Raw genomic sequence first — 26,734 nt, forward strand, 5'->3', positions numbered from 1 at the left:
TACAGTCTTTTACATGAAGGCATAGTAGAGTGCTAATCTCTTTCTTGACCCCAGAGACTCCTGGATCATCAAGAGCTGCAATTGCACAGGCACATTTTGGCAAATAAAATGTGAGTCTTGTGGGAAGCGTTGTTTCACCAACAGGGTTCTTGTGTCTACAGCAGGTAGATCTGTGTTAAATTCATGGCAATTTAATGTGCTGAGAACCTGTTAAAATACTTACTTATTTGTACTGACGGCACAACTGTCTTCATGCTTTCTCAAAAGGCAGGGCTGGCTTACCTAGTCGTGGTGAGTTGAAGCCTCCCAGAAAAAGGTAATGGCCTGTTTGAGACTGTTGACACAGATGTGGACAAAACAGATTCTGGAGAACTAAGGCTGAGGAGATGGGTTAAGATGGCATCCTTACTGGTGGCTCTTAGCTGAAGACATCACAAGATGTTTGTGCTCCATCTAACTTGAGTCTGCCCATCCTGCCCTTCACATTTATGAAACTCTCAAGGCAATTTTACATTTTATAATGTAATAAAATCATAATAATTATAATTTTATAATAATTACCCATCTTACAAAGGTAAAGCTTTCTCCTTTGACAAGGTTGTCAAGTTGTGTCCGACTGTAGGGTTTTGTTGATGCCTAAGCCGAAAAGCCAGCATTGTCAAAGACGATTCTGTGATTATGTGGCCAGCATGACTGCACAGAATGCTGCTACCTTTCCACCGAAGTGGTACCCATTTATCTACTTGCACTTTTACATGCTTTCGAATTGCTAGGTTGGCAGAAGCTGGGGCTAGTGACGGGAGCTCACTCTGTCACGTGGTGCTTGGGCCTCAAACAGCTGACCTGCCGATCTTGCAGTCGTCAGAGTCAGCGTCCCAACCGCTGAGCCACTGTGTCCATTACTATCTTAGCAATGTGAAAATAAAAAGTAAACCTAATTCAATTATCAGCTCTTTCTTAAAGTTGCATAATGCCAAGTGGAATGATCTGAATGAGAGAGAGTTTTGGGAAACAAGGATGAGCCAGTTGGCCTTTCTTCTAAGCTGATGGAGGGTCTTTGCCTGCCAGCACAAGGTCTGTTTTCCAGTAGTAACCCAACAGCTATTTCCAGGAAGGCGATTATGGCATCAATGATTGTTTGCCACTATGTGATCACTGATGGTTATGGTTTTGATTTACTCTAAGAGTGAGAGACTTCCAACAAACCCTGTTATTAACAGCCCAGGTTGTGTCTTGCAAACTCAGGGCCAGGGCTTCTTTGTTTGAGTCAATCCACCTGTAATGTGGATTCCTACTGCCTTTGATGTTAATACATATTAACATCTTTTCCCAATGAGTCATGTTCTCATTGTATGGAGGGCCTTAATTTAATCTTTTGGCTTCTAGTAAAAATCCTGCTCAATTGCTCAACTGCTTAAGGGAGGTTGGTCCTCTGGCATGTTTACATGCTAAACAAATGGCAAACTTTCCAAAGATGTGAAAGTCTGCTGCGTATTTTCAAAAGCGACAGAAGCTTGAATCACGTGAATGAAAATATGTGCATTCATCTGGACTGGTACAGGAACAGGTTTGTAGGCAATGCACCAGTAAAGAGACATGTAACTGAACAAAAGTATCTTAGGCTGTCCCTTTAGGTTACTTTCATGCCAAATAAAGTCAGAAGTGTGACTGATGTTTTTTTCTTAGCCTTCCTGTACCTTCAGCTGCATTATTGAGTATTGGAAAACCAATATGTTCAGGTAAGTGGTGCAGTTGGTGGAGTGAATCCTTGCTGACTGAGAGTTAAATTATTCATTTTGTTAGTGTAGCTAATAAGATTCAGGCTCTGTGGGATGGCTTTTAGTATGGTGTCATAAACTAATTATAGCATCATTATCAGTTCAGTTTAGAAATGGGGTAAGGGAAAATTAAAATCATAAAGTCATATAATCATAGAGTTGGAAGGGGCCTTATGGGCCATCTAGTTGAACCCCCTGCTCAATGCAGGATTTCCAATAAAGCTTCCCAAGCAGGGAGCTTTCAGCCTCTTTCTGAAGACTTAGGGGCTATGCAGACTGGCTCTTTTAGAGCCAGATCAGGGCCATGGCAACCGCATGCCACAGCCCCGATCTGGCCTTTCTGTGGCGTTTGTTGTCTTGCCACATCGACTTTTCCAGATATTTCCTATTTTTCTTCCCCCTTTCCCCAGGACCTGTTTATACTTGTTTCTTGGAAATGCACTTGGTTTAGTTGGTGTTAAGTCTTATTTGAATTTTCAGTGTGGTGTGTAGTAGTGATTTGAAGGCTGGGCTATGTTTCTGGAGACCATGGTTCAATTCCCAACTCGGCCATGAAGCCCACTGGGTGACCCACATGCTCTCACCCTCCTGTGAAAGCAATGGCCAATCTTCTTTGAACAAATCTTGCTAATAAAATCCCATGATAGGTTTTCCTTAGGGTCACCATAAGTTGGAAATGACTTGAAGGCACAAGACAACAATAGTTTTGTACTTGATATGTAAGAGCTTTACAGTACGCGTGGTATGTGCCACTTACACTTAGACAGACATGCCTAATGTAAAACTCAGGAAAACTGACATAACTTTAATGTTAAGCTTAACTAAATATAACTTCATTTTTTTATTTGCTTGTTTATAGCATTTATATATCATGGCTCTATGATTTCTGGGCCCGCAGAGGTAATTTATTTATATATTTAATTTCATTTCTATATGTCTTTTCTCCTGGAGTGAGACCCAAGGCAGCTCACAAAAAGATGTAAGACAGCCTGAAGAAAACGAATGAAAACAGATGAAGAAAATTGGGCATTTCTTTCCATATGTATAAAGGCTGTAATATTCTCTTAATGTCTTAAGGTCATTCATGAAGATGTCGCTCAATCACTGGCTCCAAGAACACCCTGTGCCAGGCTTTCATTGCTTTCTGCCAGAGCATACTCATATTGATTATACAACCTTTGGTTGTGTAAATCTAGTGCAGACGCTTAGGGTTATGGTAGTCTTTGTCAATGATGTGTTTCTATAATCAGTTGATTGCTTTGAGTTTCATCTTCCCTTGCTCCGCAGTGAAGATATTAATATATATTTTTATAAAGCCCATAACCCTTTGTGTATGTACTTGGGTGATATATCAAGAGCAATATATTGAGCTTTGGAGCCAGGACCTAGGGATTTTATATGTGCCTAGTTCTGCCCCCCCTTCATATAGACCTTCATGCCTCTTGGGAGGGGATGTTTTCTGGTGTTACAGGGGCTGTTTCACAAAGGGGGGTTGAGCTGAGAGAGTCTCTTGCATATGCAAAACGCTAGAGACAATAGTTTCAATTTCAAACTAGAACTGCAGAGAACTCAAAGCTTAACCAGTTCAGCTATGTCAAATTTGTTGTGCAAATCAGCTTATGTATGTTGGCAAAGACAAGATGGATGACATAAAATAGATAATAAAAAATACAGCAGCAGCAGCAGCAGCAACAACAGATAGTTCATTACATTCATTTGTTCCTTCTCTTAGACCGGAAGATAAAAGCTAATAATCTTGTTAACTGCTGTCAAGTTAACTTTGACTTATGGCAACCCTATGAATGAGAGACCTTGAAGTCACCCTGCTCAGGTCTTGCACATTCAGTTACATGGCTTCCTTGATTGAATATGTCCACCTGTAAATACAGTGCGTCTGTGCCGGATGCGGATGCACCATACACAGCATCAAGCATACTCTGAATACTCACAGCAATTGAGCAAATTGTATGCATGCGTGGAGTGTGCGCCACGCCACACTGTGAGCATGCACCTCATTTGCAATGGGCACAAACATATGTGGCATTTCCCTAACACATGGGGATTTGGAACAGATCCCCTGCATAAGGGAAGGGCCCACTGTAATGGATCTTACTCTTTTCCTACTGCCTTCTACCTTACCAAGCATTATTGTTTTCCTCATCTTTAGTCATCATTCAGCCCTGATTTGCTCTAGGACCCATTTATTTGTCTTTTTAACAGGCCACAGTATCCATAGAACTTTTCTTTAGCACATTTCAAATGAGTTGATTTTCATCCTATCAGCTTACTTCTCTCTCCAGCTTTCACAGCTATACATAGCAAATGGAAATGCAATGAAATGGACCATCCTAATTTTAGTGTTCAGTGATATATTTTAGGCTGATTTACTTCTGAATTTTTTTTGTTCTGTTCCATTATAAAACATTTGCAATATGATCCCTAGTGCCTCTTCCTTTCCTGAACTCAGCATGGACATCTGGCATTTCTTGTTCCATATAGGGTAAAAGTCCCTTTTATAGAATTTAGAGCATCACTTTGCCTGGCTGGGAAATTAATTCAGTGGTCCTGTGGTCACTGCACTCCCTGGTGTCCCCTTTCTTGGGGACTGCAATGCATAGTGAGTGTTTCCATGCTCCCCCCTTCCCATATTTGTTGACATATTCTACTTAGAACTAGTGTAGAATCTGTTTCTGCAGTTTGAAGCAGCTCTCTTCATATACCATCTGTTCCTGGAGATTTCACTTCACTTTCTAAAATTGTATGTTCATCTTCAAATGATTCTTCCTTGAATGAATCTGTCATCCTTTAATTTCTTTTGATTCTGCTAGTCTTACCAAGAAAAAATGGATTTAAAACCCAGTTATAGTGATAATTCAACTCAAGCATGGGTGTTACACAAAATATTGTTAACAGTATTATTGCTGCTTCTGAATGTTGCCTTTTGGAGGTTTCTGGTCCACTTTTTTCATGCCTAAACACTGCTTTTCATTTGGATCTTTGCTCTTTTCTTCCATTTATCCCAAGACCGTTTAACTTCTGGGAAAATACAAATTCCACTGGCAATAGCATTGCCTCTTTTCTAGGTTCCTTTCTCAACAAGACATAAAATGAGATTAAAACATTGAGTTCATAACCCTGTACCTTTAACCCGCATAGTCTACCAAAGTCCCACCCATAAGCCACCCATCCCACTCATCCATTTAGCATATTCACACCTTGTCTTTAGTCTGCAGGGACTCAGGATGGTTTTAAACATGGCATCCTGCGACTACATCAATAAAAGTGTTTCTCTAGCATTTTTATATTTTTAGTTAGCAATAAGATTCCTTTAAAAAGTGTTTCAAAAGAATCATAGAATCATAGAGTTGGAAGAGATCTCAAGGGCCATTCAGACCAACCGCCTGCTATGCGGGATTATACCATCTAAGAAATCCAGATGACCATCCAACCTCTGTTTAAAGAAGAAGACTCCACCACAATCCAAGGGAGTGTATTCCAGGGTTCAACAACTCTTACTGTCAGAAAGTTTTTCCTAATGTTTAGGTGGAATCTGAAGATGCCAGCCACAGATGCTAGTGAAACGCCAGGAATAAACTCTTATAGAAAATGGCCACATAGCCCGGAAAACCCACAAAAAACTATGGATGCCGGCCATGAAAGCCTTCGGCTTCACGTTTAGGTGGAATTGCTTTTCTTGTAGTTTGAATTCATTGCTCTGTGTCCTACCTAGTCTTTGGAGCAGAAGAATACATCTTCAATATGACACCCTTCCAAATATTTGAACAGGGCTATCATGTCACTTCTTAACTTTGTCTTCTACAGGCTAAACATACCCAGCTCCTGAAGTCTCTCCTCACAGGTCATGGTTTCTAGACGGTTCACGTTTTCGGGCACCCTCCTCTGGACATGCTCCCTTCTTGAATTGTGGTGCCCAGACCTGGACACAGTATTCCGGGTGAGATCTGACCAGAGCAAAATAGTGTGATACTATTAATTCCTTTGATCTAGACACTCTATCTAGAAGCAAAGAAGTATAGAAGAAGCAGTATCCTCAGTGCTGTATAACCTTAGCCAGTTTCCCCCCTTAGAATTAGAAACCATCTTCTGCCTGCTTTGAAATGATGTAGCAAGACTGTCCCAAATGATTGCTGTTTCTGTTGAGTCAATAACATTTATTGTTCAGAATACAAATAATACGCATGAGATTCCAGTGGCTTGATTGTTTAAAACAAAACCCTCTCCTTTTACCTTTAGTATATTAGAAAAGGTTGTTTTCATTGGGCCAGCTAGACTGGTATATGCTGCCTATTTTCACCCTGTGCTGAAATTTTCTGGCATGCTTACTAGACCTAAGGAATCATAAAAGGTATCCTTAACAGTCTCCTTTATTTTCTCTTTTATTCAGCATTTCATGTTTTACTGTGCAGGCTTTTGGATTTGAGAGTTTAGGAGAGAGTCCTGCTGGATTAGATCGAAGGGCTATTGAGTCCAGTGTTGTGTTCCTACTATGGCCAGCCAGAGGTCTGTGGAAGCCCATGCCAGGAATTAGTGCAGTAGCACTCTACTGTTTATGCTACCAAACAACTACTATATATACTTGACTATAAGTTGACCTCATGTATAAATCAAGATTGATTTTGGGGCCAGAATTATGGATTTTGTTATGTCCTATGGATAAGGCGAGGGGAAAACTTAGGGGCATGTAACAAAGGATGTAAAGGATGACGGAAAGGAAGGCAATGCCAAAGAATGTACAACATCCCAACATCATAAATGTTTGTGTTCACCTTAAAGGCTGGATGGATGAGGAGAGAACAATGGTAAATCATGGCTATGGATTGCATGTGCGTGGCAACTAGGCATGGATGGGGCTAAGAACATGCACACATGTCAGAAAGAATGGAAAGGTAAAGCAGAAAAATTGGTGGCTACATCAGCAGTGATTGTAGCCTTTAACTTTAATGTCATAATTTTGCCATAAAAGCTGACGAACATACACAAATGTCGATTCATATTCTTCAAAGCCGAATTCTACTCAGTGCTCCTTTGAGGGGAAGCATGAAAAAGCTGAACTTACCATCATTTTCCTGCCAGGCATTTAAAAGTGGGGTTACAATGGAGGGAATAGAGGAGATTGCTGTTTCTTTTAGGTGTTCCACAGTGGTCTCCAAACTGTGCTCTTTAAGGGATTTTGGACTCCTAGAATCCCAGACTATTGGCCAACATGAGACTTCTGGGAGCTGAAGTCCAAAATCTCTCAAAGGACACAGTTTGGGGACTAAGATTTTACTTTTTGCCACCCGACTTAGAGAAGAGAATGGTTCTTTTTTCAATAATAGTTCAAGTACAGTACTTACATTGACCCATGGATAAGTCCACCAAAGTTTTGGGGTCACTTTTTTGACTAAAATTTCTAACCTTACCCATGGATATATATGGTAGTAGTGCTTCTAGTACTGGAAGTAATCTATAGCTGTCATGACTAGTAGCTATTGATAACCATATCCCTGAATTTGGTTAATCCATTTTCCAAAAGCCATGGCTACCTCCTATGGTATCAAGCTCTGCAGAATTGATTGTAGTTCAGAGACAATCGCTTTGGTACTTTTTCTTTGTGTATTTGAATACTTGTTGAAGCATTAACTTAAAATGATAGAGTTTGATAAGTATCTGTGTGCTTGCATATAAATTTCAAGTCTCCAAGGGTTTTTTTTTTTTAAAAGAAAAACAACTGCATTGAGGTACAGTAGTTAGTAATGTTGGAGATTTAGCTGGCGTGTGTTCTTTTTCAGTTGCAGTGCATACTGAATGCCAATAAAATGTGTTAGGGGAGAAAACGATGGTAAGTCGATGCACGCCAGTGTTTGAGATCTTAGGGCCGTGCTGACTTGTGTTTGTTTCATTAAGCTCCTCCAAGCCATGCAATTACATAATGCAAATAAGGCAGGTTTGCATTTAGAACTGTCCTGCTTTGCAGTGAAACTCTGGCGAATCTGAAATGAGTTTGGGATATTTGTGCAGTAAACAAAACTCTGCTGATGTCGTCTCAGTAGCGATGTCCCACTTTGGAAGAGACACAAAGGGTCCAAGTTTCCTTGAAATAAATTTCTTACAAACGGCTCCCAAGAGTAAAAGAAAATGCTGTAGTGAACCTGAGAGTAGCCATGTTATATAGCACAACCTTCAGGTTTCCTTTGGTCCTGTCTTTAAATTATAAGCATGAATTTACAACTTCCTATCTTCTGTGATTTTAAATGGTATGCTTCTCCATGCATTCCTGATTCTTTTGCCTCTTTTGTTATGAGACTTATTGTTTTGGGTTTATTTAAGTTTGTATATTTTTAAAATTGATTTCTGGTTTTAAAAAGTATTCTGGAGCAATGGTGAACCTCAAAGCAAGAAATACTGAAAATGGTGTGCATTACTTCCATTTCAGCATTGCCAGTTTCTCAGCCCAAGCATGAGATAAGGCAGACTCCCTGTTTCTTTGGCCCAAAAAGGTCTCACTTAGGACAGTACTGTACTACACAGGCAGCTATAGTAGGAAAAGTGAAATGACAGCAGTATAGCAGTGTACTGGAGTTAGTATATTTGGTTAGTACATTGCATATACTAGTATATAGTATTGCACTCTTGGGAGATTGCTTGGCTTAACAAGGTAAACCATGGGTTTACCATATGTTTTGGATCTTAACTAGGTATAGTACTAATTGGTGATTAAATATTACACAACCAGGAGACAACTAGTGTACAGTTTAATGAAGGTAGGAGGAAGGCTCAAAGGTCTTCTAAGCAGAGCTGTGGAGTTGGGATAGAGAGAGGTGGGGAAGAAATGGCAATGTAGATGTTGTAGGACTACATTTCCTATCAACATAGCCAAAGATGAGGGATAATTCTTCACAGCAACATTAACATGGTTTTGATGGTGAAGAACTGTTGTTTCGTTTTTAAGGAAATCCTGTGAATTTCCTATTTGGGAGCATTTTTGTCTTCTCCGACTGCAAATATGCACACATTGTTTTGGCCTTCTCCTTTTCTGCATCACTAATTACGCAGTAGATTTGATTTGGCTAGAATAACTTGGAGGATCTTGGGAAATCACTTAATGGAATTTGGTCCATGTCTGCATAATCTAGCTTTCTGCTTGAGTAATTGAAGATACTGCTTAATAAACTTGATAAAAACTCCCATTTGGCTCACATTCCAGGGGGTTGCATTTGAAACACAAAGGCAGTTCAGTTCATTATTTTCGGCTTTCTTCATTTCCAACCTCTGACTGTTTCCTTGGGGAAAGCTATGAACTTCTGTGATTTAGGGCATGTGTTTGGCTGGGTACATTTCACAAAGTGACCCTAGACATGGAGATTTGTTCTCTCAGACTCCCCTGGAAGCCCACAGAAACAGTGAGAACTTGAAAACTTCATCTCTGCTGCAGTTTCTACAGCTTGTTTGAAGAGCTCTATTTGATATTCAGTTACTGATGGCAAACTTTCAGATGTTGACTTTGTGCTCAGCATGTGAACACACATAAAGCAGGTGTATTTTATTAGCTACATTATTTAATACATATTTTAGTTCCTGTCTAAAAATGTGCAGTATTAGAAAGGCAGGGTTTTTTTTTTTTGTTGTTGAAATAATTTCGTTAGTTTTGGCAGCTTCTGAGGTTGTCAGCTCACCGTGTTGAATTCCCTGAGATAGACCAATTATACTTGAAAAAGTTTGTTTCTTGCACCAAAGGGTCAGAAGAACAGCTGTATTATCTGGATACCAAAGTGGAATGCAAATGTAACAAATGGATTTAAATCCTTATAAGCCATAAAGGTGGCGGCTAGGTATTGGTGTCATGAATCTGGGCTTCAGTTGAGTAGAACTGGATGAGGAAACGGGTTGTGGGATGCTTATTGCAGAAAGACACAACTGAGGAAGGATAAGCATCTTTACTTTCACACGTCATCTAAGGACTTTCCAGGATAGTGTAGTGGTTTGAGTGTTGGATTGGGACCCCAGGAAACCATTGTTCGAATCTCTGCTCAGCCTTAAAAACCCACTGGATGGTTGTGGTCAAGTCATTCTATCTCAGCCTTAGAGGACGGCAGTGGCAAACCTCTGAAGAAGAAGTCATGACAAGAAAACCCTAAAATAGGGTTGCCATGTCAGAACAGACTTGAAGGTGCACAACAACAGCAACAGCAAAAACAACGAAGAAACTTCATCCTCATTAATTACTTAGAGGACATCCAACTTACTTTCCAGACTGGTTAATACTCTATATTCCCCCTTCTGGGAGACTCATAGCTTTCTGAGCATGGGGCCCAGGAGAAAGACAAGATAATGAAAATGAATGAATGAATGAATGAATGAATGAATGGATAGCTCAGGGCTCCATTGTCCTGGCTGTCTAGGCTTGCTTGCTTTCAGCTGTCCTTGCAACTGACCTGTTCCACTTTCCTTGTTTGTATGCTGCTGTTTTGCATATGTACCTTCACTCAGGTGGGCTTCTGTCTGTCTGTCTCCTGATTGCGACTGGCTAAGAAATACCTCTTGCACAAAATTACATATGAGTTAAGTCCTTTAGCTAGAGCAAATAGCTGATGAAAGATAAATGGCTTCACTTTGAACAAGAATGGCCTTGAATAAGGATAACTCTGGCCAGGTTACATACTGTGGGCAACTGAAGAGATTTTAATAATGTATTTAATCTTCCTTGGAAATGGGATTTTTATAGTCATAATGATTTTATATCTGGCTGCAGTGCTGATAAAGTTGAAATCACATTTGTTGTGATAGTCCAAGCTTTATGCATATAATAAAACCTGGCATTCATACTTAGATACTCATTGAGCTTTTTAAAAAACCAGCAATCATGTGATTCTACCAGAGCTCTTGGCTGCATTGTGGTATTATCAATGGGCACAAGCTATGGGTAATCTTTTGCGATGTCCTTCTGCACTCTTTCCAGTTAAATGAAGGAGCAACAGATTTTTGCAAAGCTACCATTTATTTCCATGGATCTGGCTGGCCTAGGATATCTATATTTCATTGGTTTGTCTCAAGCAGACTTCATGTTCTGAATGTATGTTACAGTTTTGCCATTTTCTGTTATCTGTGTGCAGAATAAAACAAGATCAAATGCACATGCGAGATGAAATTGGCAAAGTTCTTGAGCGGGAAAGAGCTGCTTCAAATGAACATCTGGCCCGAGCCATTCTTAGAGAGAGAGCTGCAACTGAAGAAGAACGTATGAAAGCACAACTCTTGGTAAGTGTGGGATTTATATACATATATGTATATATTTGTCCACCAATGAGTGGCTGTTGCAAAGTCCTGCAGGAGTTCATGTGGCCTGCCTAAATGCTTCTCTTTCTTCATTGGTTAGAATAGCAATAAGCTGTGGGTAAGTTTTGGTAGAGGAAGAAACACAAGTTGTGAGATGCTCATTGCAGAAAGATACAACTGAAGAAGAATTAGCATCTTTACTTTCAGCTATGTGATCTGAAAACCTCATATTCTCCTCCTCCCCACCCCAAAATAATGACAAATGCTGACCTATATGGGGACCTAGAGTCAACAAATTATCCAGTCCAGTAAATCTTTGTCGCCAGGTGGACTCCATTGTATACATTCTTTGTCCCTCAGGGCTTTTGCCCATAGCTGCTTTGCTCACCTATAACTGAACTGTTAGAAAAATATGCATTCCCCACATATGCGCCTCTCTATGGCACAGATTTTTAAATACTGTATCAGAATATAATTCATCAAGAAGAAAATGATATTCTTCACATCCCCAGTTCTGTATCTGCAAGTTAGTTGAAGCCCTCAAGTTCTTTCATTCCCCTGATAACAGAAGGCTGCAGCATTCATTTGAAGTGACCTTGTGATATAAAAGGCAAATGTCCAGTCTTTGTAAAGTTGTAAGGAGGCAGGGGAAACTGGAAGGAGCGATTTAAGGATTCTGCAGTCTTTATGTCGGTTCCCACAAACCATGTTATTTATTTGAGTAATTTTTACTGCTCTTTTTAGACTAGGAGTGGCTTGTAAAGATCAGTAGTAAAGCAGTCCCCACCTTTAATATCTAAAAGCCATAACATAAAAGAAAAAGGAATTGGGATGGGGAGGGGGAAGCAAATTGAACAACTAGATTTTATTTACTGAAAGTTCTTACAGTGACTGGCTGGAATTCAAGACGTTCAGGCAGAAGAGTGGCAAGCATGGATGAGTGGTAAACCGGCTCCATTCCCATCTTTGCAGCTTGATGGAAAGTCTCCCGTCAGATCGCATTTGGATCTGCCTTCTCACTATATGATTTAATTGTGATTTCCTGCATGGCTGGGGGTTGGACTGGATGGCCCTTGTGGTCTCTTCCAACTTTCTGATTCTAGAACTGTAGAGACCAACCTTTTAACTCTATAACAGCTTTGTTTTCACAGCTTCTCCTGAAATGTTTTGTGTTGCAAAGCTTGCATAAAGAGCAAGTGGATTTACTCTTGTTGGAACAGTTTCATGTGTAGTGACATTGCCATAAATAGTTTATTGACATCCTATCAGTGGAGAAATTATGACTGCCAGGCTGAGCTATGGAGAGCATGGAGTTTTAAAAAAGTAAATCTATAGATAACTGAAGCTCTCAAGGGCAGTTATATTTCCATCTCCTTATAATGACCTGGCATTTACTATTAACGTATTTGCTTCACGGCTTGGGCTGAAATGAGCCGTTGTTAAGACGTTACCTTTTGGAAAACAGCCAGATACAACATCATGATTATTGTCTGGAAGGATGATCCATAGTAATGACATATATATATATGCTGTCTTTTGCAATTGGTCTTGGAATCAAAATTCAGTTTGTTGCCTTTGGCCCATTAATTAAAAAAAAAAACCACCATTGGTTTTGCTGTCTCTTTTTAAGGGCAGCCATACTCCAGATTACAGATTATTAAAGCATCACTGCCTGTTCTGACTTCTCTAGGGGAGTGTGCTGCAGGTAAAAGGCATTCTCAGATGGTGGAGAAGGATCCATCCAGGAATAGTAATAGCAAGTACATTTCTATACTGCTTATCATTGCACTTAAGCCCTCCCTAAGTGGTTTACAATGTTTAAGCCAACTGCCCCCAACAAACTGAGTACAGTGGTGCCTCGGGTTACGAAATTAATTCGTTCCGCCATTCCTTTCGTAACCCGAAAATTTCGTAACCCGAAACACTTTTCCATTAGCACTGGAAAGCCTATAGCTGCACTTTGCAGCATTTGAATTTCGCGCCGAAATGAATTTCGTAACCCGAAAAATATTTCGTAACCCGAAACAGTTTTTGCCAATCCAACTTTTTCGTATCCCGGAAATTTCGTAACCCGATCATTTCGTATCCCGAGGCACCACTGTACTTATTTTAGTGAGCTATGGAAGGATGCAAGGCTGAGTCGACTGTGAGCTTCTGGCTGGGATTGAACTCACAATCTTGTGGTCAGTGAGTGAGTGGCTGCAGTGTAGGCATTTAACCACTGCATCACCAGGGCTAATTCCAGGGAAGCCATGGGATCCTACGTTAATTTGAGAGATTTAATATCCTGATCCTCAACTCCTTGTCCAGTTTTTTCCCTTATCTCCAAGGAAGTTCATAGGCAAGTTCCTCCCCTATCTCTGGCAATTTTCCCCCTCTTTTCTTTGTTTGAGTTCCATGTCCTTCCCTTGTTTGTTGGTTTGGGTTTTTTTTTGGGGGGGGGGGGCTAGGTGGGGTAATAGGAAAGATTAAAGCAAAATTGAAAGCTCTTTCAAGCTCCAAACTGTTCCCTGCCAGGGAAGAAAGAGAGGTTAGAGCACTCCTAGGTGAGTCCCATGAGAGCTACAAGGACATATTGAATCACTCAAATGAACATATGAGCCCTTGCCTTGCCTGGTATCAATATTTTCCTGAATGGATCCTTCTTCTTGTCTAGAATGGACCTTCATGGTAGGTCCTCCAATGTGCCATTCCTAGGCACTATTGCTACCCGATTATATAAAAAACAGCACCAGATTAAATACATTGGGCCCTTGGTATTCACTGGCGTTTGGTTTCAGGACACCCCCCCCCCCCCCCCGATACCAAAATCCATGGATCCTCAAATCCCATTAAATATAATGGCACAGTAAAATGGTGTCCCTTATATAGGGCAAAATTAAGGTTTGCCTATGGGAATTTGTATATTTTTAAAGTATTTTCAAGATGTGGATCTTGAATCCGTGGATAAAAGATCCATGGATAAGGAGGGATAACTTTAGTATTTCCAAGGCAGGCTGTACACTTAATCTCTGGATTATCTAATTTTCCAAGCAGTGGGACCGTGAGAACCTATTTGCCTATATAGTGTTTGAAGTCATGGGAGTAGGGTTTTTCTGAATCCCTTTAGGTTCAGCATTGACCTCCATATATATAAAAGGGATATATATGCATATGTATGTGTTTGTTTTTTAAAAAGGACGGCTGCTTTTGTAGTCCACGAATGGAGTGCAGCCTAAATGCTGTGGGACACAAGAGCGTTGCACCAATAGTCTACATCTCTCCTGGTAGCAGCTAGGGAGCGTTGCTGCATGCTGTTGCTTGAAAGGGTCAGGATTACAGCTCAAGACTGCTAAAAGAATTGCTTAGGAAATATACTGTATGAAGCTACCTGAGTCCCAGAGATATTCTAGAGTCTTAAAGGAAATTAATGATGTGTAAACACAGAAACTGTATCTGTCGTCTTTGAGAAATCCTGGGAGGTGGGTTACTATAAGCCTGGAGCAAATACCCTCAACTTCAGAAAGGGAGAGAAAAGAGATCTGGAAAACCACAGCCTGCTTAATCTTTTAATGCCAGGGAAATACTAGAACAGGCATTAAAAACAAAATGCAACATGACCCTTGAATCTGCAGGGCCTGCAGTTCCACTTTCTGACATTTGAAAAAAGTATACTTTATCTCTAGGCTTTTTCTAGGTCCTCCAGTGCCATTCTGTGGTCTGTTTCCGGGAGAAGTTGACCATAGAGTCGCACCGGAAGACTTAGAAATGCCTACAGAGAGATGAGACAGTAGAGGGGGTTGGTGCTTCTTTTAGGTGCTCTGAGAAGAGATTAAGCTCTCACTTTTCACCAGGGCATGGTGCCTTTTTTGATAAGAGTTAAAGTGCAGCACTTGCATTGACCCATGGATAAGTCGACACAGGGTTTTTTGGGTCAGTTTTTTGACTAGCATTTCTAGAATTATACATGAGTATATACAGTAATTCATTTCAGTAGGGTTCACTGTTATCCAGAATGTTATGTTTCCATGTTAAGTCTGGGAACATATCCCCTGCCAATACTGGGGTTGTACTGTATAAGTAATTTCAGTAGAATCCAGTATAGGTTTGTCAAGAATGGAACCTGCCAGACAGATTATCTCTCTTTCTCTCATTGGCATAGAATTCCTCACTTTAGTCAGTTGTGGGAATGCTGTGAATGTGATTTATTTCAGGAATCTGAACAAAAATAAGTTCAAAGAGCACTAATAAATAGCTGATTAGGAGGAGCAGCAGTAATAGCAGTAATGATAAATGTTATTAATAATAGTAATGTGCTTTTGATTAGGATTACCTGGTTTGGCAGTGTGTTTGAAGTCACCTGTCGAAAGGGATCACCAGCCATACATCTCAACAGTGTGCTGTTTTGAAAAAAGGCTAATGAGACTTTAGACTGCACTATTATAACCCCAGGTTCTAAATCATGAAAAGCAACAGTTTGACTCTTTTTGGCACTAATCCAGTCTCATTTGAAGCACCTAGCCCAGTCTTTGGCAGGGCACTTTAAGCAATGCTTTGTCTGATGGGAACAGAATCAGAGAAAAGAATGAAAATGTTAACTATTAAATTAAGTGCTGTGTTTAATTTGGAGAAGAGACTGAGCAGAGGGTAATAAATACTTTACACTCCTCAGACATGGCAATGGCTGTTGAACAGAAGAGGACAGTCATCTGTTGAGGATGTTCAAGTTTTCCATTTCTTGCATAGAAGGTTGGACTGGATGTCTACATGGCTATTACATATCCACAATTTTTTTATCCGTGGATTCAACTATTTGTTCTCTGCTTCCCCAGATTAGATTCAGCGGGCCCTAAGGTACAGAAGAGTAGATTTAAGAATGTTAAGGTCCATTTTGGACCAAAGACCAATACTCTATCTGCCCCAAATCCCATTCTCATCGCATAGAGCCATTGCTATGGAAAGCCAGAGACAAAGTTATGAGTGTAACTACACATTCATCTCACATTCCTCAGTAACACATGTACGGGAGCATACTTCTTCTGAGACTGGATCTGACTTCCTGGACATTACCAGAAGCTTGTTGATGGTAGCTTCTCCTTTGTTGGAGGTCTCTAGAGGCTGGAGAGTCATCTGTTGAGTTATGTTCAAATTTTGTATGTCCTACATAGAAGGTTGGACTGGATGTCTACCTGGCTATTACAGTCAGCCCTCCATATCCACAAATGTTTTATCCATGGATTCAAATATCCATGGTTTGAAAATATATATATATATATATATATATATATATATATATTGCCATTTTATATAAGGGAGACCATTTACTATGCCATTGAATTTAATGGGATTTGAGCATCCATGGAATTTGGTCTCCACAGGGGGAACTGGAACCAAACTCCAGCAGATACCAAGGGCCCACTGTGCTATGTTTATAGCATATGCTTATGCTCATAGCAATGCTATGATTGCTGTGGCCAGATGTTTTTCAGCAGAAAGTGAAAATTTCTAGCCATACATAGGCTAGTATTTGTTCACTTTTTCATTAAGCTAGATGGGGTTTCTGGTGTGCACAATATTTGTGAATCTGATCTTTTAAAAAAATTACACTTTAGCAATTTCATCATTGTCCTGAATGGTAGCTTCAAACCACATATTGCAAATCGGTTTTTCTGAAGGAGCCCCATTTGTCTCTCTTATTTTTAACTTGTTCACCTTTGGCCACAAGAAAGCTTTGGATTTTCTTCAGAAGCTGATTAGGTCTGACCTTTCTTGCTCTTGACCAAACAATCCTTCCTGTACTAACTATGTTTTAAGGATGACATGGCTTCAAAATACTGCGGGGCAGAATTGCCAAATGAGGTAAAACACTCTCCCTTAAGAGAACACTCATTTGTTTACAAGCCTGCAGTATTTTATTACATACCTCATTTAGCTCATTCATCATTTTAATAGAAAAGCGAGTTGTTATGTATGATTCTGAAATTATTTGAGGGAAACTACATAGCCTAAAACTGAATACGATTAGTTATTCTAGGCCCACTCAAGCAGGAAAAAGCGAAATGGCAAGACTAGGATGTTCAATAATGATTATTTGCAATGTAGTAAAAACGTTCAAGAAATTAGTGTTCATATTTGAAAATTAAAGCTGGACCAAGAACACAATTAAATCCAATTACCTTGTGTTTGCTATCATGAAAATTCCCTTTTTTATTCATCACAATACTAATGATTGGGAAAGAAAGTGCTGTATAGAACTGACTGTAAAATTCCGAAGTAGCAGATTATTGCTTTTCAGTTGTTGGTGACTGGATTTTTTGTTAATAGCAAAAACCATTATTAATCTCAGGAAGGTGACTGTTACACTTAAGGGCTCAGAAAGCATGCCTGAGTTTAGGAAGGACTGCATTTTGAAGGAGGGAGGAGAGGTCAACAGCAGCTTTTTCTTCTTCAGTATTTTTTAGGCATTTCCAAAATGACACATGGTTTGCTCTGTCACTATAACATTTGGAAAACGAAGTTTGGTGAAATGTTAAATCTGTTCCCATTCCCAAACTGCAGTTCTGCAGCCAGTGGGTAAGATCTCGCTTGACTGAACTGCTCCTTCATACAAAGAAAACAAATCCTTGCACATAGAATATCAATTTATTTGAGAGAACTAGTCTAGACCAGTACTGTCCTGAATGTGGTAGTTTTCTATGAATGCTTGTATTTTGGTCTCGGTGTGCATTAAGACATGCAGCACAGTTCACCTCCCCTTGCTCCTCATAGTCTGAATTGGCACAGGCCCGTACTAGCTTAAACAGTTGAAATATTATTGGTATTGAGGGGGAGACCAGTTTGCTTCAAAGTGTGAGAATGCCATCAAAGAAGTAGGATATTGTTCAAATTACTGAAAACATTTGCCTTCTTTGGCGTGCCCAGCATGGCCAGTATCTCCCCATTTCTTTTTTTTAGCATGCTGTTATCTTACAATAGAATAATAATAATATGGTAAAAATTAATAACAGGGGGAGATAAGACAGTGGTGGTGGTGTGCATGCCAAAGAAGCCAAATATTTTCAGCACTCCTAATAAGAGCTAGAGTGTTAGAGTGGTTTGAGTTAGGGTTAGAGGTGGGGTAGGCTAGGGTTAGGGTTAGGGAGACCAGAGCTTGAATCCCATCTTGGCCATTGAAACCCACAAGGTGATCTTGGACAAGTCACGCTCCTCAGAGGAAAGCAAAGGCAAAGCACCTCTGAGCAAATCTTGCCAAGAAAATCCCATGATAGGCTTGCCATTTGGTCTCCATAAGTCGGAAATGACTTGAAGGCACACAACAACAACCACCTTCCAATAATACCACAGAACTGGACACTGTTACTGTGAATGTCAAAATGCCAGCTGCATACTACCTACTGCCATGCTGCTCAGAACTTTGTGTAAATGTCTGTACAATTTACAGAATTCATGATTGCCCATAGTCTGGTCAAGAAATGAAAGTGGATTTATTTGATTACATGATGTGCATAGCACTTATTTCAGGACAGAAGCATGGAAGCTAGAACCTGTCTGTGCAGATCCTGATCGCTGTTTATGATTTAAGAAGGATTTGCTGAGATGTACCTTTTTTCTGCACAGAAATGCATTTTTTCATGTGCTAGCTGTGCAGAAGTGCAGAAAATAGATTCTTCTTTTAAAAAAGATTTTCTGTGCATGTTTTCCATGCAAAAATATATTTTCTGTTCAGAAACACACATTTTAAATGCACAATCCATCCTTCTATTCAGAAAAAAAGCATCGATGAATATCTCCCAGTACCTTAGGGATGCCTCTATTCTTCCCAACCCAAAAAGCAAATAGGAAATGAATATTTTCCCACCTCTAATCTTTGACTTAGATGTGTTTGTGTCATCCTTTTACTTCCATGGTGTAGCAGAATTACCCACATTGTGCATTGATTCTTTGTGTGTTATCCCTGGGCTGTCCTCTTTCCAATTTTATAGGCATGCAGAAAAAGAAAGTTGGCTTTTCTGAAAGTTTTTATTCATACTCTAAAAGTAAACTTCTTTGAAGCATGCTGGTTCCCTTTTAAAGGCTTTTATTGTGGCCTGCCTTGTTTTTTAGCGTTGTGGTGAATACACAGAGGATTCTGTGTCCACAGGAGCCAAAGTGTGTAGTCATTGTAGAGGAACTTTTGGGCTGCTGAAATAATTCTTACACATATGAGCTTGTATTCTTCTTTTCCTGTTCAGTGAAGAACCATCCTTAATGAAGTCTTGTGGAGAGAGCCCACTGTTCTCCTACACTCTGATTTTCCCGCAGTTATTTCTAAGATTGAAGTAGCCCTGAGGTATCTTTTGTAGTAGTTCTCTTGAAGGACATAAGGAAAGCCATGCTGGGTCATACCAAAGGCCTGTCCAGTCCAGAATTCTGTTAGCACAATGGCCGGTAGGAGATTTGCAGGAAGCCCACAAGATGGATTTGAGCACGTTTGTAGCATCTTGCTCAGGTGCTCCAACAGTTAACGTAATCAGCCATATTGCCCTTTGCCAATGGAAATAATATATAGCCATCATGACTAGTAGCCATTGACAGTCTCATTTGTAGAAGGAGAATCATTGCTTCTACCAGGATATAACTAATGAAGAAAAGAAAACACTTGTAATATTCCAACACCAAAAAAATGCCGATGGCTAGAAGTTCCCCCACACTTCAGTGTTACTTGTTGTTGAAGACTTGACTCTTTCTGACTTGTTCATTTACTGTACAATAGCTTGTCTTCTACAGACTGTACAAAGCCAGGCAGTATCTGCTCTTGTGGAAGGTGCACTTGGGAAGCACAGTGGTCCTAAAATAGATTGTCAGCTGTTGAACTTATACATCAGTGTCTGCACTATGTGAAACCGTCATCTGCATTGCATAAGTAATACACAGATTTTACATCCTCAAGATGTGGCTATGGCCACCAACCAAGATGGTTTTAAAAGATTAGACAAATTCATGGATAAGGCTGTCTGTAGCTAATAGCCAGAGCAGCTTTATGCTCCCTACACTCATAAGTAGCGTGCTGTCTGGGAGAAGGTTCTTGCCCTCATGCCTTGTCTATGGACTTTCCAAAGGCATCTGGCTACTATGGAAAAGTCAGTGGTGGATCTGATAGACCTTTGTTTTGATTCAGAAGGGCTCTTTTATAGAATCATAGAATCATAGAGTTGGAAGAGACCACAGGGGCCATCCAGTCCAACCCCATTCTGCCATGCAGGAAATCACAATCAAAGCATCCCCGACAGATGGCCATCCAGCCTCTGCTTGAAGACCTCTAAGGAAGGAGACTCCACTACACTCCAAGGGAGTTTGTTCCACTGTCAAACAGCCCTTACTGTCAGGAAGTTACTCCTAATGTTGAGGTGGAATCTCTTTTCCTGCATTTTGCATCCATTGCTTCGGGTCCTAGTCTCTGGAGCAGCAGAAAACAAGCTTGCTCCCTCCTCAATATGACATCCCTTCAAATATTTGAACAGGGCTATCATGTTGTCTGTGTCCATAGTAATAGGGACTTGGTATGTTCATGTTCTAGTTACTGATCTGGTTTCTAGATGTGCTTCACCCAGGTCTGCTGGACCACAGCAACCATAATCCCCTGCCAGCATGACTGCAATTTGAACTGCCAGCCTAGCAGTTCGAACTCTATTTTTTTTCTCCTATGTTCAGCAGGTGAATCACACCTCTGCTTCAGTTCCCCACTGAGATCAAAAGAGAAGCTTGATGGGATACGTAAGCTAATAGATGTGTGTGTATATGCATTCTTGACTGATAGGGCATATAGGTGAAAATAAGATAGCTTGCTAAATAGGTAAGAATTGTAAAGAGTATTACAAAAGTAATACAAGAGCTGCTGCACATGTAACCAAAGGAATATTCTCAGAGAAAGTTTTGAACACAAGGAAATGGACCTTTTGTAAGGAAGTTTATTTGTGTCACACATCAATACTAACTGACCACTGTAAAGATCTGAAAGACCTACATCACCTTAAGCAACCCTTTGAAAATTTAGAGGAAGGGACATGATTTGTATCTTTATGGATCCTATTATGTTATTATGTTTTATCCTACTCCCACACCCAGAAGTATGAAAATATGTTTTGCATCTTGAGGCCTGGATATCACTTGTTCTGCATCTGAAGAAGTGGGTTTATATCCATTAAAGCTCATGCTAAAATAAAAACTAGTTACTCTTAAAGTTGCGGGAATTAATGGGGATGTATTTTAATTATATGTTGTATTTTATATTGTCTTTTATCTGATGCTGTGAGTTGCCTCAATCCTGCAGGAGAGGCAGCATACAAACATTGAGTTTACATTGACTCCTTACAACATTGAGTATTATTATTATTATTATTGCTGCTACATTTCTTTCCACCCTCCCCTCCCTTCCTCCTTTTTATGCTACAAGAGACTACAAGTACAACATGTTTACTTTGGAAATTCCACTGTGAATCTTCTGAATTCTTTCTTGTGTCTGTGCTTGTAAAATTGCAAGCAGGAATTCTTGGTATATGTCGTGAGGCAAAAGCCAGACAGATTTTGGAAATCTCAAAAGTTTAATGTTTAGCTTGCTTTTTGTCACTCTGTTCATGTTAATATATTAAAATGGAGTGCATATTTACTGATGCTGTTCCTCTGCTGCCATCATAACCGTTCTTGTGAGACCCCTTTGCCCCCGTAATTGAATGAGCTGCATGGAGCCCACGCTGTCTTGTTGAAACGAGCTCCACCATTCTTTGTCAAAGCCAGGCAATGGGGAAACATATTGACCTTCGATACACATTTTTGCTTTCTCTTGAGGGGTCCAATACATTATGAAGAGGTGAGACCTGTTTGTACCCCCAAGGCACAAAGTTGAGGAACTAGTTTTAAATAACATTCTCCTTACAACACTGAGTATACTGCATCTGCCCCTCTCTTCTATTCCTTCTCTCTTGATTACCTTTGGGCCTTTGGTGTAGATTTGCCTCACCAGTGAACTGACACGACAAAAGCTGCATCAGAAAGTTGTCAGGGTTTGTCCTTCTAAATCATACGATGCAGGCACTGCTGCATGTGGGTGACTACAACCTGCTCCCTCGACAAGAATCTTTAAATGAAGTCAGAAGTCACCAAGTTCCAGCAAAACAGTGGGACTGATCTGGTGGTCTCTTGGTTGGATTAGACACTTTAAAAATATGTTTTACTTCTTTGGACATAGGCGTCTTTGGCTCTGATCTGAAGAGCTGAAGATTTTTTTTTGGCAATTGTTTTAGAGAGAAATTAGTTTCAGTTGAAAAAAAAGAGAGAGAGGTAACTAGAGCCAGCATGGTGAAGTGGTTTGAGGATTGGACTAAGACTCTGGAGACCAGGGTTCAAGTCTCTGCTTGGCCATGGAAACCTGCTGGATGACCTTGGGCAAGTCACACTCTCTCAGCCTCAGAGGCTGGCAATGGCTAACCCCCCTGAAGAAACTTGCCAAGAAAAACCCATGATAGGTTCGCCTTAGGGTTGGCATAAGTTGGAAATGACTTGAAGATACACAACAACAACAATAACAACAAATAATCCCATTTATTTTCACTTGGAATTGCTTCCTAATAAGTAATGCTTGGTGAAAGTGTGGCTTTGAACTGGAGATTTGTTTAGGGAGCATGTTTCTTGCAGAACCACTAAAAGTTCTCAATAAAAAGTGGCTGAAAAAGGAAAAGAGATGAAAGAAGTATCATCATCATCATCATCATCATCACCACCACCACATTAGTGTCCTGATATGGTTATGTTTGTTGTTGTTGTGTACTGTCGAGTCCATTTCTTACTTATGGTGACCCAAAGATGCCCAAGTTCACCCACTGAGTTTCCTTGGCCAGGTAGGGAATTGAACCCTGGTCTCCAGAGTCCTACACGCAAACCATAACACCATGTTAACTAATTAAATATAAATACAAGGTAAAACAGATTTAAACAGTTTAAAACCATTTGAGATATATCATTGAGGCCCAAAATCTTTGGTGAACATCAAGTTTTCACTTAGTGCCTAAATGAAAGCAGTGTTGGGTTCTGGCTGGGTCTCTGAGGGGAGAACAATCTACAATTGGGATGCCATTGCTGAGAAGAGGTTCCCAAATGCCAGCCCTGCCCAGCAATGGCAAGGAGGGACCCCAATTTGATTGACCAATGGAATGAGGCCAGGGTTCCTTGTGGGCGGGGCTTTGCACCGTGATGCTGTATGGGGGACAGGGCTATAATCAGCTTAAGGAGAGCCCCGAACCTCCATGCTCCCTCTCTGCAGGTCAATAAAAGTGGCCCTTTATCAACCCAGTCTTTGTGTCTGGTCTCATTATTCCATGGTGGAACATCAAGACCTATGTCTTTCTTTCTTGGAAAATCCCCATAGATCACCAAGCAGTGGTTCAGGGACTAGCGCTGGTGCAGGGACCACTATTTTGAGACGTACTGCTCTGTACCATTTAAATGTGCCATGTACGCAGTTATCAAAGGTAGTTTCTATTTGATGGAATGTAGCTCAAATTTGCTTTTTTTCCCCGTTGGATCCCTCCCCCAACCATCTTTAGCAAACTTTTATAACCTTTTGTGTGTGTGTGTGTGTGTGTGTGTGTGTGTGTGTTACATGTATGCTTCTGCAATATCCAGTTAAACTCTCCTGCTTTGGAAATTGCCTAGTCTACTGAAATGTGACATTATCGCATCACCTTCTCCTGTTTTAGAAGGATGTTTAATTCTGATCACGTTTTAAGAAACAATATTTCACTCCTTCTCATTTTCCTAATTATCATGCAGATAAACAGTAGGGATCATGACATTAGGATAAGTAAGTGGCCTATGATTTTGCCTTGGAGAAACTCTCTTGCTGCTTCCCTCCCGCCTTGGGCGGTGCAGTAGTAATAAATGAGCAAGTTCAGAGTACTTTATGATATATAGTTAATGGTGCTGTGACTGAGCCAACAGGCCTGTTTCTATAGCATCTGTCACAATTCATAGTCATTAGCATACCTTTAATGGTTTCTTTTCATAATAATTTTTACTAGGGCATTTAGAATACATCAAGAAAAAGAGAATTCCAAATGCAAGAAAATGTTCTTGGCCCTGTATAATTTTTGAAGTGGGAGAATGTTTCTTCAGTACACATGCAGGGTGCTTGAATGCACTTTGGGCTATTAATTTATTTCCCTGACTTCCCTTAGAGTTGCTCTTCTCTTTCCCCAAAGGACCCCCAGGGCAGTTTTCCACCTCCGGCCATCCACTGACAGCCCATGACAGCCCTGATGCAAGCCTTTCCCAGCATTTGTTCGCTCATGTTAATATGTAGATCATTGAGCCACTTGGGTCATCTCAACAAAAGGAATAAAATATACATACAACAGAACGGTGGCAACGTTCTTTTTGTGTTGTGTAAGTCTGAACCAGAAGGCTGCCAGCCATGTTTGCATAATGAAGTCAAGATTGTAAATATTGACATGACAGCCAAAAACTGTTGGTATTTTGGCACAGGAGAGGAAAGACTTCACTAGACTGTTAATGCTATGTTGTTTTAACGATAAAGAAGTATTTGAGGCATTATGCTCCTCTAGTGGATCTTCTTTTAATCCCACCGTCTTTACAACCACAATTAGTGAGTAAACACCATAGGGCTTTCTCAGTGGCTGCCCTGCGCTCAGGAACTTTCTCCCTAGTAAAATGCAACAACATCCAAAATACACAAAACGTCCAAAACAACAGTACCTTTTTGGGGCTAACAAAAAATGGACACAATAATCAAACAAACTTTCAAAGCTCCTCTGGCTTCTTCATCAGGCAAAAATGTTGAAAAATACAGGAGAAGAATTTTTGCTGCAAGAGGGGAATCCTAAAGAAGAAGGAGCCAAGGGACTGGAAGGTTTCTTCCTCCAACAGAGGTAAAAGTTTTTGATTGGGACTGCCTTTGATGGATTTTACCTATTCAGTACTTAAAGGTTTTCCATATGTAACTGTACGGAGGCTTCTTAAGAAATTCAGTGTTATCTGCCTAAGAAAGGGGTGCATAGCCTCATTCAGGACAGAAACAGCCTGGATCTCAAGGGAAGTTACTTTTTCTGTTACAAATGCAGTTGAAATTTTATTGGCTCGATTCTGTTACGCTGTCTCCCTGAGCCCACATGGCCAAACAGAGGAGTGGCTTCTGGCTGTATTGATATGCCTCCAGACCATCTTAATTGATAACAACAAAAACAATACCTTGACAAAATGTAGGCCTGTGACTCTACAATTGTCATTTTTTCTCTTCTGCTATATGTTTTTAACACCTTTGCCTGATGAAGAAGCCAGTGGAACTTGAAAGCTTGCATGATGTATTTTGTGCATAAATGTGATTTTGCCTTGTTGTTGTTGTTGTTGTTGTTGTTGTTGTTGTTGTTGTTGTGTGCCTTCAACTTCACGGTGACCGTAAGGCAGCCCGATCATGGGGTTTTCTGGGGCTAAGGGTATGTGGCTCTCCCCAGGTCGCCCAGTGGGTTTCCATGCCAGACAGGGAATCAAACCCTTGACTCCAAAGATTTGATAAAGTTTTCTACAGAGGCGAAGATTTGCTTTGTCTTTTTCAATTTATGTGAAATCAAAGGCTTTCATGGCCGGCATCCATAGTTTTTTGTGGGTTTTTTGGGCTATGTGGCCATGTTCTAGAAAGGTTTATTCCTGACATTTAGTCAGCAGCTGTGGCTGGCATCTTCAGAAACATCAGGAATAAACTCTTCTAGAACATGGCCACATAGCCCAAAAAACCCACAAAAATTATACTTCAGACGTTTCCTCATTTCGCCTGCTGTCTGACACTGATCAGGATGGTTGCCTTCCTTTGGAGGGATTCAGCCAGGTCCTTGTTTTATTGGAACTTATGACTGTGTATGGAGAAGCAGTGTCTCATTCCACATCCTTTATTGTTTGCTTGCCTTTCCTTTGTGCAGATTTATGTTCTGTTATATTTGGAGGGAGACTTTCCGTTTCTGAAAGAAGCCTTTTCCCCCTCTAATGGCTCACACCATTCTGCTTGTAATCCAGGCTGATGACCTCTTGGACCTTGTACTGCCTTCCCTGGTGTGTGGTATACTTTCTAGATGAGCCTCTATTATTTTGGTCCGGAGCAGCTCCAAAACAGTTTCATCAGCCTTGGCCCTCTAGACGTCTCCTTTCAATTTCCCTTTTACCACTTCCTTCATTGTAGAGACATTTCCTCTTTTGAAGCCCAGTATGACTGCACTGATGTTCCTTGGTTCTTCTCTACTTAAACATGAATTAAATTTCATAGCATAGTAGTCACATTTTATCATGGTGCGCTATCCTCTCACGTATGGGTTCACAGATGTACTTGCTAATATGCCATCTTGTTGCTACCTCTCTTGCATCCACAAGAGCTGCATTAATCCATAGAAACATTAGAGTTAAAATACACGAGTTCCTTGAAAACATTTAAAATGAATAATAAAAGCTTCCACCAGTATTATCTTCTTCAAGGACAGATTCATAGTCCTCTTCGTTTTTATTGCCTTACCTGTCACAATCTCATACATATCAAGGATATTCTTGATGCTAGTATATGTGAGTAATGCACCAGACTGCACTCTTGGATTATTTTAACCCATGCTTCTGAACCTTACATCCAGCTAAGTTGTAACAGAGCAGTTTTCAGGTCCATGATATCTATA

General features: G+C 40.3%; 1 protein-coding gene across 4 annotated transcripts in view; it reads left to right on the forward strand.

The window, feature by feature from the left end:
* Positions 1–26,734, forward strand: part of CHCHD3 (coiled-coil-helix-coiled-coil-helix domain containing 3) — a 272,857-nt gene that overhangs the window by 78,612 nt on the left and 167,511 nt on the right. For all 4 annotated transcript variants that reach the window (XM_042468794.1, XM_042468793.1, XM_042468795.1 and 1 more), the window contains exon 4: positions 10,892–11,036. In XM_042468794.1, the coding sequence (XP_042324728.1) occupies positions 10,892–11,036 (145 nt within the window). The remainder of the gene's footprint in view (positions 1–10,891; positions 11,037–26,734) is intronic.

The sequence above is a fragment of the Sceloporus undulatus genome, chromosome 5 (genome assembly GCF_019175285.1).
Source record: "Sceloporus undulatus isolate JIND9_A2432 ecotype Alabama chromosome 5, SceUnd_v1.1, whole genome shotgun sequence".
NCBI lineage: Eukaryota > Metazoa > Chordata > Lepidosauria > Squamata > Phrynosomatidae > Sceloporus > Sceloporus undulatus.